Source organism: Miniopterus schreibersii (assembly GCF_964146895.1).
Source record: "Miniopterus schreibersii genome assembly, chromosome: 6".
NCBI classification, from domain to species: Eukaryota; Metazoa; Chordata; class Mammalia; order Chiroptera; family Miniopteridae; genus Miniopterus; species Miniopterus schreibersii.
In genome coordinates this window covers 30,217,616-30,238,939 of record NC_138107.1, presented here as the reverse complement: position 1 = coordinate 30,238,939, position 21,324 = coordinate 30,217,616, and the positions used below count along the sequence as shown (strand labels likewise).

General features: G+C 38.1%; 1 protein-coding gene across 1 annotated transcript in view; it reads right to left on the bottom strand.

Moving 5' to 3' along the window:
* COL19A1 (collagen type XIX alpha 1 chain) overlaps positions 1–21,324 on the bottom strand; it is a 284,762-nt gene that overhangs the window by 153,543 nt on the left and 109,895 nt on the right. Inside the window, exons 13-14 of the mRNA XM_081141246.1 lie at positions 9,664–9,717; positions 51–104 (exon numbers count right to left, since the gene is read on the bottom strand). Of these exons, the coding sequence (XP_080997372.1) occupies positions 51–104; positions 9,664–9,717 (108 nt within the window). The remainder of the gene's footprint in view (positions 1–50; positions 105–9,663; positions 9,718–21,324) is intronic.

Sequence of the window (21,324 nt, the reverse complement as noted above, 5' to 3'; positions counted from 1 at the left end):
TAGGGGTTTTCTTAAGAAACGGTTGGCACTTTTCTCAGTGAATATAATACCTTTTCTCCTTTTGGGCCGGGTGGACCACGAGGACCCAAGTCACCTTTCAAACCCTGTACAAAAAAATAAAAAAATAAAACCAATGTGATTTCTATACAGTGCACAGAAAGCTTCAATTTCTAACAAGTCATTAGTCACAAAATAAATCATAATTTACTGAACTCCCAATTCCCATTCTTCAGTGTGTAGTATGGAGAGAAATAGAGACAACTGGTGGTGAAATGACAAGCAACATCTGCGCTGTGGTGGGTACAGATACGTTAAATCAGTGTGAGTCCTGCATACTGCATATTTGTGCAACTTTGCTTCCTGCTAAAATTACATTAATTCACCATCTGGGAGAACATCATTTAGATCTATATGAGCTTTTAAGTATCCACTTTGGATTAAATTTGTAGATGTTGTAAATACCTCTGATTTAGCATTGATTTGGCCTTTAGAAAGCTTGTCCCCCAAATTTAAGATTTAAATCGAAAACATTTTTATGTCTCCATCAAGAAATCTAATTGTGGGGGGGAAAGAAATGAAAGATGTATTCTTTTCCTATCATTCACAAAGCTGGAAGTAAAATGTAATCTCTTTTCTGTTTTAAAGTATCTTTTAGTTCTCTAATTCCTCTCTCTTTTTTTTTAAACCTGAATTTATAAAGCTATCAAAGTGAAACTATATAAGACATAGCACATTAGATAAATATATTCATGAGACTTGTAGACTCTTAGATTTTTTAGTGGGTATTTAGTTGACCTGACTCAGAAATGACAGCTTTCAGAAAACCACAATAGATTTCACCAGAGGAGATCAGATCTATAGCCGAAAGTACTCATAGTATAAAGAGAAAGCAAGCTAGATAGGCACACCCTGACTGTGTGGTAAATAGGAAAAAAAATCTTTCTTGTACTTAACTTAACACATTGAGTTAGGGAAGAACAATAATGGAAAAAAGAAACGTTCTGAAGCCACACAATGCACAGTAAATCTAGGCGTCTTACTGTTCCTGAAGGATCCAGCTATCACTGCTCTGGCGGTCGGCAGTAAATAAACAATGCCAAATGCCATCACCTGGAGCGTACTCAATGCAGAAGCCAATTATAAATTTAAAGGGGCAAAAGAAAACTGGAACTTAAAATCTTGTTCCAAAGAGGAGTATGTGAAAACTGTAGTCTTAACACTTTAAGAAAAAAAATTAATGGATGAAAACAGCATTTAATTGAAAAAAAACCTTTGTAGTTGCATAAACACCTTTGTGGATGAAATTTATAGCTGTTTCCTCCATCATTACCTTGGAGTAGTTATAGAACACGGATGAGTGAAAAATTAAATCACATTTGAGATGTGATACGCTCTTATTATTTGAGATATCCATTCTGTCCCAAATCAAGCAGCACAAGCTCTAAATTTACCCATGCCTCTGGAGTAAAAGTTGGCGCCTGCATATTCTGAACACTTGCAGGAGGAAAACGCACAGTTCTGTGAATAGATTTTATTCTCAGTTCACTCATTCACTCATCCATTTAGTCAATAAACACTTATTGTATGCCTGTGTGCAGTCGCTCTCCCAGCCTTCAGACCTGCACTGCCCAGTACAGCAGCCAGGAGCCGCGTGTACCCTTCGAGTCCTTGAAACGTGGCTAGTCGGAATTGAGATGTACTGTGAGCGGAAATACTACTGGCTTTTTAATATTTGGTACAAAAACTACTTATTAATAATAATAAATTACCTATTAATACTTTTTATGTTGCTTATATATTGAAATGATAAATAATATTTTGGATAAGGGATTAAATAAAATATGTTATTAAAATTCGTTTCACCTGTTTCTTTTTACTTTTCCTAATGTGGCTACTAGAAATGTTATATATTTATATGTGTCTTGAATTTGTAACATTATATTTTAAAATAATATTATATACATAATATATAATATACAACATAACGTATTACTATCAGATAGTGTTATATAGGGATAAAAAAAAAAAAAAGAAGTTCACAAAGACTCTCTCCTTGACCAAATTTAGTCAGGCTCCTCTGAGCCTTCTACTTGATTAGGCCTCAACCTTGTCCCCATCTTGTCCCCCACCCCTGATATTAGATCAGGCTCCTCATCCCCCACCCGTGACATCTTTGGCCTGCCATTAGCAAGAGTCCCCCTACCCTTGATCTCTGCTCTTAGCGATTCTCCATTTGCTGACCCGTCACTCTGTGGGTTGGCTATAAATCCCACTTGTTCTGTTGTATTCAGGGTGAGCTCAATCTCTCTTTCCTACTGTAATACCCCTATAGCAATAGTCTTGAATAAAAAAATCTCTCTTACTATTTTAATAATCTTTCCTTAACAAAATCAAGACCCCTGCCCTTACAGAACTTATGTTCAAAGAGAAGAGTGGCTGACAACAAACAGGTCAACATGCTGAATGCGATAAACTTGAAGGAAGAGAGAGCTGCTCCTTCAGTCGGGGTGGTTGGAAACAGCCTCTGTGTGGGAGTGAAACTTGTTTCACAAGACCCAACCATGCAATAATCCTGGGGAAAAGCGTTGGGGGTAGAGGAAAGGGCTAGCTAGCCCAAAGCCCCCAGGGTGAAAGGAGTCTCATGAGCAAGCAGGTAAGGAGCCGGAGGTTAAGTCAAGGTTAGCCAGGGGTCATGGCACATAGAGAATTGCAGGCCATGGTAAGAAGGACAGGTTTTATTCAAGGACAGTGGGAAGTCACTTATTGTTTTAAGTATGGAAATGACATGATATGACTGTGTTAAAAAATAAATCACTTTGGCTACAACATGAAAAAAGACTGAAGGCAGCAAGAGTAGAAGCAGAAGAGGGGCTATCACAGCTTTCCAGGCAAGAGAGCAGGGCGGCCTAGACTGGGTGGTGGTGGGAGAGAGGAGAGAAGTGGTTGGATGGGCACACACTGGAAGGCAGGACTTGCAGATGCACTGGAAGTGGAGACAGAGAAAAGGAGGCATCAGGGCTGATTTGCACTTGGCTTAAATAACTGGCTAGGAGGTTGTGCCATTTACCAAACTGAGAAATTTACTAAAAAGAGGTTTTCTCTCTTCTTACTGGTGTAACACTATCCATGAAGAAAGAGATGTCCAAGAAAGACACCAAAGATCCATTCCTGCAAGACTAAGCCCTCTTATCCTATGAACTTATGAATATGAAAACATTATTTTTAAAAAGAGAAGGAAACATTAAACATCATATATAGGAAGACGGTTAACTCTGGGGTGGGGTGTGTGATTACACTGAGTTCTGGGTACGTTGTTTTCCAGTAATTAGTATGATTCACAATCATCATGTTACATGTTACAAAGATATTTTTAGGCATAAAGTAATTTTTCCCCCTGGTATTTCTGCCTGACAAACTAACCCTAACTACAACTTCTGAGAAGGAACTTACTGACCGCTGATTGTAGCTAACTATCCCTAGTTCAAACAGCTCTGGTCAAGAAGGGGGCAGGGAATGATGTAGCCAGTTACGAGTTGATACGAATACTGAGTGCTGCTATAGAAGCAGAGAGCAGGCACGAAGAGCAGTTCCCAGGGATGCCTAAGTCTACTGCAGGTGGAGTTCAGAAGAGTCAGGAAAGGAATCAAATTATTATTATTATTGTTATTAATATTAATCTTCACCCAAGGATATTTTGATTGATTTTTAAAGACAAAGGAGAGGAGGAGGAGGGGAGAGAGAAAATAGAAGGAAACAGAGACATTGTTGTGAGAGAGAAACATGCATCAGTTGCCTCCTGTATGTGCCCCAACCAGGGATTAGACCCGAAGCCTAGTTATGTGACCTGACTGGGAGTCGCACCTGCAACCTCTTTGGCACCTGGGATGATGATGATGCTAAACCAACTGAGCTACCCAGACAGGCAGGAGTTGAATTTTATGCATAATCCTGAGTAAGTTATTTAAGCTTCCCTGTAAAACACACATAAATAATAGTTATCTTGAAAGGCCGTTCTGAGAATCATATATTGTAAAAACACTTAGCACATGGTAGGTACTTAATAAATGCTATTTTTACTTTTGAAGTCCAAGTTGAATGGATAATTAATACTTCAGTTTTGCACTCACTTTGATGGATATGTACAATTGTGCTTTAACTCACATAAGGGATAAAATGCAATTGAGAAGCAGTGCATTTGTCAAGCTTCTGCCTTTATGGCCATTGAAGTGGGCCCATGTAACTCAAGTCTTCCTGTGACAAAGTACAATGTTTTTAAGGCCCTGGCATCATAACAGGCTCTGAGAAGCAGATCTGTAATGCGTTCCTCAAGTGCAATTTCTCTCCTCATGTCACACTGGTGCTGCTATCAATGGGGAGACAAAGATATAGCACTTACCATAAAGCATAAAGAATCGAATGGAACAGACTCTGAATTCAATATTGAATAAGGCAGGCATCTATTATCAAGGTTCTCAATAAAATTCATGTATATAAAGGTTCTCGAAAGCACAGTAGTTGACTCTGTATGCTGTGCAGAGACAGGGCCTCATCTAAAGGCAAGCAGAAAGCTGAAGGGCGATGATAACCACATTTATAAAAGCAGGTAGATGATGAAACTAATTTTTATTGGAAGAGCTACTCATAATATGTGCATCTTTGAACATCAAAAGATGATACAAAATAATGTTATTTGTTAAAATTTTTAACCCATCCATTAATTCTTTACCTGTCTTCCACTGACTGCATCACCTTCCCCTAGCAATGGCGCCAGCTGTTGCCGGCTGGTAGCTTTGTGATTTCAGTATTTTTGTAGTCAGTATTATAGATTGGATTGGTATAAGGAGATTAACATGATTTTTTAGGAACATCAGATGCTGCAATTCTGATAAGGGATGTTTGAAAGACAATAATAAAGATGCAGAGGAAGAGACTAAATTCAGTGATTGAAATCTACTATTTCTAAGATTATATAGCCACACAAAAACAAATAAATAAAAAGTTATTTCTATTAGAGATAAATGTGTTTTATTTTACACAGTTTCTAAAAATAACAAATATTTATATAGCTCTTACTGTATGTGAGGTACTGTACTACATACTACATGCTTTACATATGATAAGCCCTGTAATCCTCAAACAAAAGCCTATGAGTTAAGTGCCATTAATATTAAGACCCCATTGTGTAAATGAAGACACTGAGTCACAGTGAGCATAAGCAATGTACCAAGTAGTATGGAAGCCAGGCAGTGGCCAAGCTGGGACCTGAGTCCAGGTAGTCTGGCTTCAAAGGTCACACTAATAACTTTGCAAGGCTCCCTCTCAAGTCTGTTCTAAGATGCCATTGTGGAATGTGTCCCACAGTAGGCCACAGGCCAAATAATTCAGTTATAAACTAGATTGTCTTAGAGTTGGGGTCTTATATTTTGAAAGCTAAATTCTAGCAATTCAAAATTTTGACAACTGCAATTATATGTCTGAAATGCATTATTTAAACTATATATTTGGTATGCATTATTTAAACTATATGTGTTTAGTCCAATAACTTTAGTATAATACTCCAATACCCTGGAGATCAATCCACAGTTTATACACACACACACACACACACACACACACAGATTGACAAAGAAGGAGAGACAGAGAGAGTCAAGTTTGAACTTAGACGGATATCAAAGATTTCTTTTTTTTGTTCTAATGATTAAGATTTGCTACTGGCAATCCTGCCCTTGTAAGACAGTCCCACATAGCAAAGAAATGTCTTGTCCCAAATGCCAGCAGTATCCCCTGGAGAAAGACTGAACCATTGCACCCTCCCCTTTAATAAGGTTTACACTTTCTGAAGCGAGCTTGCACATTTTGTGGGGAAGCTGGCACAGAGGAAATTATTAAAAGATACATTTACATCAAGATATATGTACTATGCAAGAATAAAGACTATTAAAAGGCTTATGATTCATTTAGGAGGAATATTAAATTCTTCCAACTTTCTCTGACTTGGAAAGTAGCTGGAGTGAGCTGGCCCATAGAGTTATAATCCCCATCGTGGCTTGATTTCAATTCAAATTGAAATAGCTACTGTAATACTCTCCATGCCCTAAGAAGGTGTACCTGTGCTTATTGAAACTCAGAGGCAACTGTCATAAGTGCTGAATGATTTTAGTTTGCAGAGTCCGTTTATTTCTGCATTGAAAAACAATCACGAGGGTGGCATGATTTCGTGGGAAAATAAGAGACTTCTCAGTAAAACATATGGGGTTAAGGGCTGATTTTACCATTTTCTAGAAGAAGTTTTCTTTCTTTCTTTTTTTCCCCATAGGTGGAAGCTTACAATGCTATATTGCACATTGGGAAAATTTGTAAAAATCCGGATTGGCCTCCTGTCCACCCAGCTATAAAACTGCTTGACTCTGAAATCGGCTGGCTAGCCCGTAAAGCTGGACTGAGGATCACACTTCAAATTCCTCATGAAAACAGTTGATAAAACAATAAGCCACCACCACCAATGACTCTTCACTCCCGGCGGTGGCAAAGGGGAAAGAGGGGGACTTCCATCGCTTTTCTTATTTCTCCTTCGTCATGACTCCTGAGTATCTTTGGCAAAATTAAGGAAAGGAAAATAAAACCATCTGCATATTAATTAAGTAACCAAGTGAGAAAAGTTAGTTAATGTGCTATGCCATGCTTTCTGATGTACCTAACGAGCTACATTAAACAATGCCGATGCTAAAGAAATAACAGCCTTTGACTGGGGGCATGTGAAGGACACTTCCAAGGTTCCTCGAAGTGGAGAGGTCAGAGTCTGAGCAGGCTGGGGGCTCTGTCCACAAGGTGAACTCCTCAGACCTGGGGCTCACACAGTGGCTGCCAGAGTGTTAGGGCATGTGATGGGCCCTCAAATACACGAGTATATCGATTAATTCCAGAAAGCCAAGTCACCTTACGTTCAGAGACCATAATTTCCCCCTCCCCAAATCTGTAAGTTAATGTGAACATATTTTAGTTTCTGACCCCTTAAGACTCCTTCCAGTTTTATTCCAGTATTTCGGACAAACCTTTCTCTACTTCAGTTCTAATATTATCTTAATAAACTTCTAAAAATATATCGTCTACCTCAGGGAGTCCACATGTATGTAGCTCGGTTATCTTTTGCCACAATATAGTTAATTTCTTTCCACATGCCTACATTTCTTGTGAGATAACATCCTTCCCATAATAAATAGTCAAAAGCCTTGGGCTATTTTTATCTTTTCACTGTAACCAAGTACCAAATTGTATATATTCTACCTCTGCAGTATCACTATTTGTGCCCTCCCTTTCATCTCTGGTTCCTAATTCAGGCTCTACTTACTTATATTTTAGACTATTTTAACAGTCTCTCAGTTTTTAAAATGAAACATTAGCAAATACTTATTGAGAACTTATTCATTCCAAACATTTATGAAGTACTAGAAAAGGTCTTTGCTTTCACGAACAGTATGAGAGAAAAATACAAAACACGCAGGCAAAGGTCCCAGTTCTCTCTGTTTTATAGAACACACTATAGAACAAATCATTTACCACAGTTGGACCACATGTCCCCTCTGTTCAGAGGAGAAAGGACAAGTATCCTCACGAAAGAACTTTCAGGCCTGCGGCTCCAGCTGTGCCCGTTTTATTCTCCCCACTGCCTTACATGGAGCAGGAACCCCAGAAACCTGGAGGGATGCTTTAAATTTCATCATGCTTTCAAATGTGCAGTTTTTGGTTTTTTTAAAATATGTCTTTATTGATTTCAGAGAGAGGAAGGAAGAGGGAGGGAGAGAGAGAGAGAAACATCAATGATGAGAGTCATTGATCAGCTGCCTCCTGCACGCCCCCAACTGGGGATCGAGCCCACAACCCGGGCATGTGCCCTGACCTGGAATCGAACCCCGATCGCCTGGATCCTAGGTCAATGCTCAACCGCTGAGCCACGCCCGGCCGGGCCAAATACGCAGTTTTAATAATCTCTTTGTAGGAAATCCTAGCTATGGGGACTTTAGAAACTATTCAAGGTTCATCTCTACAGACTCTGAGAAGTGATATTTCTCAGCTAGCGGCAGAACTGGGACACAAACTGGGCCCTGTTTTTCTACTCCAGAACCTGTACCACTAGCCCAGGTACCTCCAATGACAGGGGTAGGAGGTGAATCAGGGCTCCATTTGAATAAATGCATGGGCCCAGGGCTGTGACGTTCCATGTCCTGATGTGCGGTTGGGAGGGAGAGAAGAGGCAGAGGCTCCTCCAGCTGTAAGCCACTGGGGCTAGTTCCCATTCTCTGGTTTATAAAAGTGACTTCAAAGGTGAGAGAAAAAAGAGCGAGGGTTGTACTAAAGATGTGAACGCAGACCCTTAGGTAGTAAATAAGAGTAAAGCTGTGCCAGGGGCGGGGGGGGGGGGGGTGGGTGGGTGACCAGGCCGCATGCCACTGTTAACTATTAAGGTTTACTCTTGGGGCATTTCTCTTTTGGAGCCACCCTCCACTCGATGTCCCTCTTACTTTGTTCAAAGGCCCCAAGGATTGTAATGATCAGCAGCCCTTCCCACTTCAACGATTTGCCACATACAAGATGGATTTCGTAACACGTCTATGGTGTTAAGGAGTCACATCTAGCTTTGTTATCCTTTTATCCATAAAGGCCCTTCAGAACCTTTCAAAAACATTTTTATGCAAGTGAAAAGAGAAAATTGTGGGGGAAGAGTGATTCTCATTGTGGACACTTTCCCAGGTAAGTTAGTGTCTCTATAGTAAACGGTGAGTTTGATGGCCTCAAGTAAGATTAATCTACGTGTCCAAGAAAAACACAGATTTGAGCTAGCCTTCAAATTTCATTATGAGAACTGAAACAAAACCCCAGGGGATAAATATCCTGAAGTGAAGGGAGGAGACAGTAGGACCGGAGGATGTTACAGGCAAGAGTGTCCATGAGGTCGAGGAACCACATGTAGTGGAGGGTGAGCCACACAGATACGCTTCTCCCTTCCTTTGCTTTTCATCGCTGTGATCTTACCTACATGGACCCCTCAGTAGGGGGAGATTTGGGGCAGGATGAAAAGTGAGCCCTGGGAAAGAACCCAGGCCACAGCAGAATGTAAGAAGAAAAAGAAAGAAGAAGGCAGAAAAAATGCAAGCCAGAAACAAGAAAGAAAGCCCTGTTAAGGATGACACAATGGGTTTGACCTACATGGGTCCATGTATACACCGGCTGTTTTCAATAAATACCTGTACTGTTTCTGATTCGTGGTTGGGAGCCCGTGGATGTGGAGGGCCGGCCGTATGCATTGATTTACTCCATTTTATACAGAGTACTTGAGTATCCATGGATTTTGGTATCCACGGAGTCTGTGTGTGTGTGTGTGTGTGTATGTGTGTCCTGGAACCAATTAAGTTTTGGGGGAGTCAAGAGTTAAATGCAAATTTTTGACTGTGCAGGCTACTGCACCCCAAATCCCCACGTTGTTCAAGGGTCAACTGTATATAAAGTCAAGGAACTACCTGAAGTGAAATTAAAACCTTCAGGTCTCTACTGAGCCATGTGAAAAATTGCCTTGATTCTTATGATTGAATCTTAATAGCATTAGATAGCCAACATATTTCAGTGGCAAAATGAAAAGACTATTAGAAAAAAGAGAGTTAGGCTTACATCTTGTCCATTAGTGCCAGCCAGACCTGGGTCTCCTTTTTTCCCTTGTTCACCCTAGAAAGAAACAATTTATGCAATGAAAAATATTATACATAAGAGCCTTTACTAACAAAAAAAACAAGAGTTACACTGTCTGGGTATTTATAACAATGTGATTACTTTGCTAATCCCTTAAAAGAAACATTTATTAAAAAAATAATTCTGAGTTCCATAACCAAAGAGAGGTTTAAAGGCTTACAGAAAAGCTGTATAAAAATGATTAGAGTGGAAATAAAACAAGTACTATTTATTTGTTTCTATAAGCAACAAGGAACTTTCTGGACAGCAATTTGACAATATATCTCAAGCATCTTAAATCTGTTCGTTTCATTTGGCTCCGTGATTTCACTTCTAAGAATGTATCATAAGGAAATAATCAGAATAGGAAAAAGAAAAACAGGCCAGGTTATATTACTATTGGTGAGTATATAACTGGCAGAGGAATGGTACCCAATGGATCGATCTCTCTCACCTATCAAGTTCTCTTAATCTTGGCATTATTGACAATTCTTGGTTGAGGGCTCTCCTATTCATTGTAGGATGTTTAGTATCATCCCTGGCCTCTACTTACTAGAGGCCAGTAGCCAGCCTCTCCCCAACCCCCTCTACCCTCAATCTTGAGAAATAAAAATGTCTCCAGACATTGCCACATTTCCCATAGGGGGCAAAATTGCCTCCAGTTGAGAATCACTAATATATTATGTATTATACAGATATATGTAACAGATTTGTAATATGAAATATTACAGACTGAAACAACATGCTATAATAAACAACATGCACTTTATCAAGAATAAATGTGCAATCTTGTATTTAATTCTGGATGGGTTAGAGGGCCCTTTTAAAAATAAAAATATTAAAGGAGCAGAAGAAAATATAAGTGAACATAGCTCAGAGCTCATGGTAAGATTTCTCTAAGCATTAAAACCAACAAACAAAATTCATAATAGAATACATTTTATATTTGACAAAATGTTAGTGATATACTTGTAAGGCAACAATAAATACTAAAAGGTAAATGACAAAATGAGGAAAAGTGCATGGTGGCTCACTGGTTAACATGCAGAGCTTTTATTGTTCATAAGAAAAAGAATAATATCCCAGTTGGTAACTGAGCAAAGGATACATCAGGTAATTTACTACAAGCAATAGAAAAGAAATGTAAGATGATGATAATATTTTAACTGGTATTAATTCATCAGGTTATATATATTGGGACTAGGAAAGCTCTAAAGCAGCTCCATTGTAAAATCTATCATTCTCTGGGGGAAAAAGCAGTGGGAGTTCTATATCCAGACCCCCCCAAAAGATATTCAAGCACTGCATACTGAACAAAAGCTGACAATAGAAACCAGCTGTTCCTTTTTTCCTCCATTGAGAAGAAGAGTAAAAACACAGCACTACAGATTCAAGCTAGAATTAAAGAAAATTTATTTGCCATCAGAGGTTCGAGAGTAGATGCATTTAGACTGTTTCTCAGTGTTTGGATAAGTTCAAAAGCAGAAAAGAGTCAAAAACAAAACTAACAGAACATCTCTGGAGATTTCTTTGAAAATGCAATAAATCATTCTAGACTGATTGAAACTTAAATGCAATCCTAACCAAAGGAAAGAGTCTGAATGGGAATTAGATTGCGTTAAAGGTTTTCCCAGTGCCTATTCTTTGACGAAACTATATAAAAAGTTAATGTCCTTCCAAACAAAACTGCAATGCTTTGGTATGTAAACTATTACATTCAGGTAAGTAGTGAAACCTTTTTATCGAGTCGGAATTAATCCATTATTATCCACAATGTACGTAATTATTGGCATTACTAATGTTTCAAGGTACTAGCAACAATATACTAGCTTCTATTCTATATGCCTTACTACATGCCAGACTCCATGCCAAGTGCTTTTCATAGCAAGGACTCTTTTTAATTCCAGCAGCAACTACAAGTGGGTGTTCTCAACCCCATTTACCGATGACAAGTGAACAGCTCAGAGGATATATGTAACTTTCACATGGTCAAAGACCTCCTCCTATTACCTCAAGTTATTTGCTCAACTACTTTGATTTCCTAGGGACTTCATTCAATTGGTCTATTTTGACCTCGTACCACATGCCCTAGGCTTCCATCAGTTTTCAGCTCCAGTCGTGGTGTTCAGTTCCTATGGAGTCAACATTTCACCTCAAGCTCAACTCTCCTTCCTATCTTTGTTTTTCTGCCTCTGGGGCTTTTTTGAAACTGGATGATTTGTTCATCCCTAGAAAGGCAGCCTGGAATGAAGTGTGTGTGGGGGGGTACATGTAAGGTCCCTGAAAGCAGTCTGCCACCAAAGGGTGACAGGAGTTGATGGACTAACACATCAGTTTCTTAGCCTGCAGAGACAATTGTGAGGCACATTCCACATGATTCCTCAGAAGTCCCCAGCATAACTCAGTCCCAGTTCCCTACAATGATAATCAGCTAAAAATACATCCTTTTATTAGCTTTTTCTTATTACCTGACTTATTCTCCCCATTCCCTCACACTTGTTTCTTGCCATCCCTCTCAAATAAACTACCTGCCCCAAGCACTGTCTTGAAACTCGTATCAGGGCAACTCAAGTGAAGATGATGTCTATCAGCCCCCAGTGTCTTCATTTTTGACCATACTCATGATCTACCCTTCAACTGCTCTCTTATCACTGCTCTAAACACTCTGGATCTTCTCTGTCTTCCTGATGGTACCAATCTCAGTGAATCCAACTATCCATCTTCTCTCTTGTTCCTAGACTGTTGACTAATTCTAGAGAAAATGATATAGCTGGGCAGTTAAGTACCACTGTGAATTCATGATCACTAACCTCTTTCTAGGTCATTAAACTACCCTGTTCCCTTCAAATCCTTAGTATTAGGGCTTCTGCTCTTACTCTCAGATGACCAAGCTTCCCATGGAGAAAAAAGAAGCCATCCAAGGAGCTTTCCCTTAATGCCTTGAAATCTATGAATTCACTTACATTCATACCATCATTTCTTCCATTCGCATGCATGGTAGAATTGTTTCATTCTCAGTTTAATGCTTTTCCCTCAACCTGTGCTTTCAATCCCATCTTCTTCTTTCTTCTCATGCAATTTATGTTTAAATGTATGCCCTTTCCCAAGAGTCCTCAACATCCTTCCTCCTGCTCACTTCTTTCCAACTACAGTGAAACATGCTGTTGAATCTTCTATTGAAACAAAAATATCTCACTTGCCTCTCTCAGTTTCTGCTTCATCTGCCTCCTTCCAATTTCAGATAAATTTACTGAAACAGACTCCCCACACTTCTTGTCTGCATTCCATTACTGCTCACTCACTCCAAAGTCCACTCCATGTTGACCTGCACCCTCCCTGCTCCTCAAAAACTGCTCATTCCAAGGCCTCGGGTGACCACCATTAGATACCTTTTGGCCTTTTTTCTTCTTTGAGCCATCTGTAGCATCAGATCTCTTTTATTTTGACCAGCACCCTCTGAGCAATGCTTGCTTGCTGAGACACTACACTCTTCGGGTTTTATTCTACTTCTATAGCCACGTTTTCTCATTTTCTTTTGTGCTGGGTCCTCTAAGTATTGCTGGTCCATAGGGACCTGTCCCAGGTTCTTACATAATCCCTTTCAGTGGTCTTTCCGTAGGTGTATCTTCTCCACTTTTACAGTTACAGTGACCGTCTGTATGCTAATGAGTCTCAAATTCCTAATTCCATCCTAGATATTCTTATTTCTAAGTTTTATTAAGGCATAATTTATACATGATAATAATGACATGTTTTACATGTACAGTTGAATGAGTTTTAGTACATTTATATCATAGTGCAACCATCACAATTTGGGATTAAAACACTTCCATCACTTAGAAAGTTCTATTGTGCTCATTTGAGTCAGTTGCCTGTCACGTCTACAGCCCGGACAACCAACGATACACTTTTTGTCTCTATGTTTTCGCTCTTTCTTCCTAGAAATGTCACATAAATAGAATCATACAACATGCAGCCTTTTTTCAGTCTGGCTTCTTTGATGGAGCATAATGATTTGAAGGTTACCCACATTGCTGCATAGATAAGTAGCTCATTTCTAATTTCCGAGTAGTATTCTTTGTATGGATATATGTACCACATTTGTTTATCCACTCTCCAATTTCCCATATTTAGCTCTTCTAAATACTGCTGCTATGGACAATGACATACACATATTTCTGTGGACATGTTTTTTATTTCTCCTGGGTAAATACTTGGGAGTATAATTGCCAGATTATAGAGTAAATACGTGTTTAACTTTTTAGGAAAATTCCAAACCTATTTCCAAAGTGCCTGTATCATTTTACATTACCATCATCACTGTATAAGGGTTTCAAATTTCTACTAATCCTCACCAACAGTTGGTATTGTCAGTCTTATTTTATTACAGCCACTCTAGTGGGTGTATAGTGATATCTCGCTGCAGTTTTAATTTGAATTTTCTTAATGATTAATGATTTTTATGTACTTATCAGCCATTCACACATCTTCTCTGATGAAGTGTCCATTCATATCTTTTGCCCATTTTTAATTAACTTGCCTATCTTATTATTGAGTCATAAAAGTTCTTTACATATTATTTATCAGATATATGACTTGCAAATATTTGCTCCCAGGATGTAGTTTGACTTTTTATTTTTGTAATGATATTTTTAAACTTTAAAAATTTTAACATCTTTATTGAGGCATAACTGCCATACAATAAACTGCACAGATGATGTATATAACTTGATAAGTTCTGACATATGTATATGCCCATAAAACCATCACAATTAAATTAACAAACATTTCCATGGTTTAAAATTTTTTTGTTGTTTTTGAATTTCCTTAATAACTAATGTTGAGCATTTTTTTCATATGTTTATAGGGAGTGTCTATTCAAATCATTTATTCATTTAAACATTGAATTATTTCTTTAGAGTTATTTATATATTTTGATAAAAGCCCTTTATGTGTATGTAATTTTCTCCCAATGTGGCTTGTTTTTCCATTCTCTTAGCAGAGTCTTTTTTAAAAAAGAGATTTTAAATTTTGATAAACTCTAATGTATCAGCTTTTTTTATGGTTTATCTTTTTAGTGTCATATCTAAAACTTTATTTATAAATAAAGTTATTTATAAAATTGATAAATGTACATGTATGAAAAATGTGACAGATATGAATTGAAATTCTATTAAAAAAATAACATTTAATTGTTCCAATTGTTTTGCTGAAAAACTTTTAATAAAACTATTTATTTATTTAGTGAATTCTCTTTGTATCTCTGTTGAAACTAAGTTTTCCATATACCTGTGGGGTAATTTCTAGACTCTATTCTTTTCGGTTGGTCTATTTGTCTATCTTTACACTACCATGATACTTTCTTTGTTACTTTATCTGTATGGTAAATGTTAAAATCAGGTAGTATTAGTTCTTTAGATTTTTTTTCAAAGTTGTTTTGGTTATACCAGGTCACTTGTATTTCCATATGACTTTTATTTTTATATTATTTTATTTTTATAAGAAAGAAAGGAGGAAATTGTTAAATATGCCTGTTATTCCCATTTTCATAGTAGAAAAATTGAGTCTGAGACAAGACTCCCAGCCTAGTGCTCTCTTCAGAAAACCCTGCTGATCTCCAAGTGCAGTTCCTATCAAGCTGTTCCACCCATGACTCCTGACTTTCTGAAGCAGCCCCACTGCACAGCTGTCTTCACTGAGGGGTGGAAGACAATTCTTAGAACACCCAATTCAGAGGTCCATTTAAATGGATGTCAGATTCACCAATTCTAAAATACAGCCTCCTTTGATTTTGCCTCCGGTGACTCTTTCTCTACCTGTTTGGTTTAATCAAAGATTAAACCACTTTGCTGGACTTAAAGCTCTGTCTCCCAAGAGCTTTAATCATGTCTCCACATAGTTTCCCTCACGACACAGGAGAGTATTAAAGATGAAGAGTAGCCACAGTCTTGTAGAGAACAGATCAGCTTGCCCTGTCCAGGCCAAAGCCTCTCTCCCTGCCTCTCTCCCCACAGGCAGTTCTGCACAGATCCAGGTTCCAAGGGCGATGCTAGAGTATAAACCACCTGAGGCCTGAATCTGCATTATCCTCATTTACTGGCTTATCTCCAGCTCTTTGCACAGGAGCTAAACTCGAGTAGTTCCTTGCCCTGACTGGTGTGGCTCAGTTGGTTGGAGCATCATCCAGTACATCAGAAGGTGGGGGTTGGATTCCAGTCGGGGCACATATTTAGGTTGTGGGTTAAATCCTAGGTCAGGGCAAGTTAGGGAGGCAGCTCATCAATGTTTCTCCCTCACATTGACATTCCTCTCTCTTCCTTCCTCTCTCTAAAATCAAGTTAAAAAAAATAAACGATAGTAATTCCTCAATTATTTATTACTGAATGGATGCATAAGTTAATACAGTGGACCTTGAAAAATCTGATTAAGAAAACTTATCTCCATTGTCCCTGAAAATTCTTTTGACTTGATCGGCCCAAAACACTGGAAGCCAAGATTCCTGGAATGACATTTCACTCTGCTATAAACCTCAGAAATAATCTCTGCCCCTCCAGCTCTGGGGGCCATTATAGTGACTCGGGGAAATACTATATGAATAAAGACATAAATTTAAGTATCAATGTAAATATATATAATCACAAATTATCCTTGAATTGAAATTTAATGCAATTTCCTATTACTCCTCCTTTAAAGATGAAGAAAAGGCATGAACATCTCAGTCAAATATCTAAGCCCCTAGCAGGTGACTTGCAGGGCAGGTGTCCAGCTGACAGGCATGGGGCCTCTACTGCCCAGATTTCTTCTAAGAGTAAGTAAACTGTGTAAGTAAACTGCCCATGTGACTTATTTCATTATTATTATTTTTTAATACTCACCAGAGGATATGCTTAGAGAGAGGAAGGAAGGGAGGGAGGGAAGGAGGAGGGAGGGAGGGAGGGAGGGACGGAGGGAGAGAGGGAGGGAGATCAATGTGAGAGAGAAACACTGATTGGTTGCTTTCTATATGCTCCCCAGCTAGGGATCAGACCTGCAACCCAGGCATGTGCCCAGACGGAGAAGTGAACCAACAACCTCCCAGTGCACAGTGCATGGTGCACAGGACAGCACTCAACCAACGGAGCCACTCTGGCCAGAGTGGAGTGGCTTTTAGATCACATTTAATGTAATTTTGGTATGGTGGATATCTATGTGCAAAAAAAAAAAAAAAAAGAACTTTAGTCCATAAATCTCATCCTACTTGAAAATTAACTCAAATGGATTTTAGACTCAAATGTAAAATCCAAAACTATAAAATTTCTAGAACAAAACATAAAAGAAATCCTTTGTGACTTATAGCTTATAATAGATAATAATTTTACTGCTTTGTTGTTGTTATTGATGATAATGATAAAGAAGTGACTAACTGATTATGCCTCTGGCAGCTAAATATATACTGAGAAACATGATATATTTTCACACACTGCCATGCCAGAGCTTATGGTTCTGATTGTGATCTACTGAACTAAGTCTGGCGCTTGGAAACAGGAGGCCTGAGTCTAGTAAAATGTCTGTCTCTACAGCTGTGTGAATCTTCACAGTCTTTCCCATTACTGGCCTTTTGGGTTTTTAACTGATAACAGCAACTAACCTCTAAACCTACCTAAACAGTATTATAATGCTGAGATGAAAAAAATTATATGTAAGGTGATATATTCTGAATTACATTCAACCAGATTCATTTAAAAGGATGACTTCATATACAGCTGATGAATAAAATTAAAGACTGAGAAAACTCTGTGTTTAGAGACAGATGCCCCTGTTTTATAAAACCCCAAAAAGATTTTGTCTCGATAAACTTATTTGTTATGTCGCAAATTGAAATTCTTTCATCTGAATGGATTAGAGCCAAGATTACTCACCTAATTGCTTTTGTGACAAGAACCTAATTAAGTTATCTCTCTGAAGGGGAGAAAGAACTTAATCTAACAAAATAACTACTATAAAATCAGTCAAATCAATTTAGTAGCTAAACATGTAGATACATTAATAATTACAGATTATAAATTTAATGTGGTTCATATCTTGTATATAAAGAGCAAGTCCTCTTTCAAGATACACTTTCTACAACTCAACACCAGGAAGACAAACAATCCAATTAAAAAATGGGTAAAGGACCTAAATAGACACTTCTCCAAAGCAGACATACAGATGGCCAAGAGACATATAAAAAATGCTCAACATCACTAGCCATCAGAGAGATGAAAATTAAAACTACAATGAGCTATCAGTTCATACCTGCCAGAATGGCTACCATCAGGAAATCAACAAACAAGTGCTGGCGAGGGTGTGGAGAAAAAGGAACCCTATGTTATTGTTGTAACTAGCTAGTTTATATTAAAAAGGAAAGTGAGCGAAGGGGAGGCCAGACATTATAAGCATGGCTGTCTGGGTAGCTTCACCAGCAGGTGAGTAGAGCAGGAGCAGGGTGTGGCAGGGTGTGAGATATGCTAAATGTAGGCCCATTTCTCCTTGGTCTGGCCTGCCTCTCCTAAAATGCACATAGGCAGAGACTCACATTAGATCTCCCACAAATGTTTCCTGAATTAAACATCATCAGGAAGAACTTTGAATAAAATAATGGCATTAAAATATATATATTATTGATTTCAGAGAGAGGAAGGGAGAGGGAGAGAGAGAGAGAAACATCAATGATGAGAGAGTTGTCATTGATCGGCTACCTCCTGCACACCCCTGACCGGGGACGGAGCCGGTAACCCCAGCTTGTGCCCTGACCGCGAAATCGAACCACGATCTCCTGGATCCTAGGTTGATGCTCAACCGCTGAGCCATGTCCGGCCGGGCAAAATAATGGCATTTTAAATGACAGTCCCTTGGGTTGATTTGGAACTCATGCTATATCTAGAATGAATTCTCAAAACTGTCAAGTCATCTGCGTACTAGAGCAAAAATTTCCACATTATAACAATGTCTGCAATAATATTTAAGGCCCTTTTCAAAATTCTCCATTTCATTTCATTTTTCAGATGAGGAAAGGAGGCAAAACTTCATCTCATTCTGCCAGAGCTGCTGCCTGGGAATCCAGTGAGCGTGATGGATCCAGAAGGAAGCTCCCCACACTCATCACAGGCAAATCGCAGTGAGGCCCAAGGGCCTGTTGCTCTCATGTTGTCTTGTGACTCATTTTTTCCTTGACCAGAATGCATGGACTAGAGAATTTTCTTCTTTTTTTGTTTTGGCATTAAATCCATAAACTTTCTACGAGGTCTCACTCTAAAATTAGAGTCAGCAAGATATATATAGAGAGAATTTAACACCAGTAAAACCACAGCCTTTCAGGGCTTCAGTTTCCTTACCCATAAACTTAACCTAATAATATTGTCTATCTCTTGGCATTATTTTGAGCTGCTGCCTGAGAAAGGGGTTTATAAGCTGTCCATAAGTGTTACTTATTTTTGTTAAAATCAAAACACGTAATGAATTAATGTAAACTTATAAAATGGATCATTATGTAAGAGAATAGTCCTATTCTTAGAAAACACACAATGAAGTATTTAGAGATAAAGGGCCATGATTTAAGTAACATCTTCAAACTTTATGGAAAAATAATATATATTTGTTTATATATAATTATATATAGTTATATATATATAAATATGAGACAGAGTGAGAGAACATAGATGATCTATCATTTGAGGTAAAAGATATATGGATGGTTTCTGTACTATTTTTATTTTTACAACTTTTGCTAATATTACTATTATAAATTTTGTTGCTTAATTTTACTCATTGAAACTTGGCTGAGGAAAACCAATCCAATTATACATGCAAGACCAGAAAACATCTTAAACTATCTTAGAATTTCAAACCCCATAATAAGTAAAATTATTCCCATTAAATTCTTGAAAGGCTTGTGTAATTATAAATCTACTTAACTAAGGCAGTATTAAGTAACAGAGAAAATGATCACATTACAACTCTATGTAATGCCTTATGCCCAGCACTGGGAATATGAAGACTTAATGTTGCTGTTTGGAGAAGACCAGCTTCTGATTATTGACAAAGGAGCCCACAACTTTGAGAGCCATGGGAGTTCAATGGTGCAGTATGTACTATGGGCATTTGTGGTCAGGAAGCCTTCATGTTGTTTTCAAAGCTAAGTTAGGCTTTGAAATATAATTAGGACTTAAATAATGTGCAGGAGCCTGAAACGTGTTATCCTAATAGTTAAAGGGGAGGTGTCAAAGATGCCTAGTTCATGTCAAAGTGATTCAGAAGCTAACTGGAAAAAGTTCCTACTGACCAAGAATGGGACAATTTGAGGATCAAATAGAAAAATTACAATGGATTTAAACAGGTTCATAATACTAAAAAACAAACAAATGAAATAAAACATAATTGGTAACCCATTATTTTGAAAAATGGTATATCAATGGAAAGAATCAAGTATTTAGCAGAACTTTCCTTTGTAAACCCTACCACCGGGTAATCAGGGAGGAGATGAGAGAAAGTTCCTCCTCTAGAAATATTCCAGTTAATAAATGTAGAGGAAATGACTGAGTTAAAATATCACCATTTGCAACCCTGAGTTAATGAGTGTAGGTACTGATGATCAACGGCTGCTTTCAACACAAAAAGAGATTTTTCCAACATTAGGTCACTTATGAAAGAGGAATGCCACACCACTTATGAAGTAGTCTTGCCAAAAGATCATAATTAAATCTGATCTAACTACTCATTTAAAGGAAACATAGATAAGAGGAACATATTAAATTACATCATGGAGATGTAATCAAATCCAGATTGGGAAATTCCTCAAGACAAACAACCCTGCTTCCTTAACAAATAATATAATAAAAACAAACAACAAAAACAGAGATAGTCAGAGAAAGTATCACATGATCTCACTCATATGTGGAATCTAATGAACAAACTAAACTGATGAACAAAATAGATCCAGAGACACAGAAGCATGGAAAAGACTGAGGAATCACAGAGGGAAGGAGGGGGTGAGGGAGTGCATGGGGAGAGATTAATCAAAGAATTTATATGTATAAATGGGTAGCCCATGGACACAGACATTGGTATGGGGAAGGCCTGGGGAGGGGGGGATGAGAGGTAGAGGGGATCAATGGGGGGGGAGGGAGGACATCTGTAATACTTTCAACAATAAAGATAAATTTTTTTAAAAAGGGTATATAACAGATTAGTAGACACATAAAACACAGGAACTAATGGGAATATGTGAGCCTTTATTTGGGTCCTCACTAAAGCAGATTGTTAAAAAAATTAACGACTTTTATTGTACTGTTGGAAATCTAAACACCAAATGGCTATTTAATGACATTAAGAAATTACTGTTAAGGAGGGAAGGGGGTGGTAGGAGAGGGTAAAGGGGGATAAATGGGGATAAATGGTGATAAATAGTGAGACTTGACTTGGGGTGGTGAACACATAATACAATATACAAAATGGTGCATTGTAGAATGATATACCTGAAACCTATATAATTTTATTAACCAGTGCCACCCCAATAAATACCAGAAAAAAATTTAAGAAGCCTAAAAAAAGAAATTACTGTTGAAAATTATAACTGTGAAAATGGTA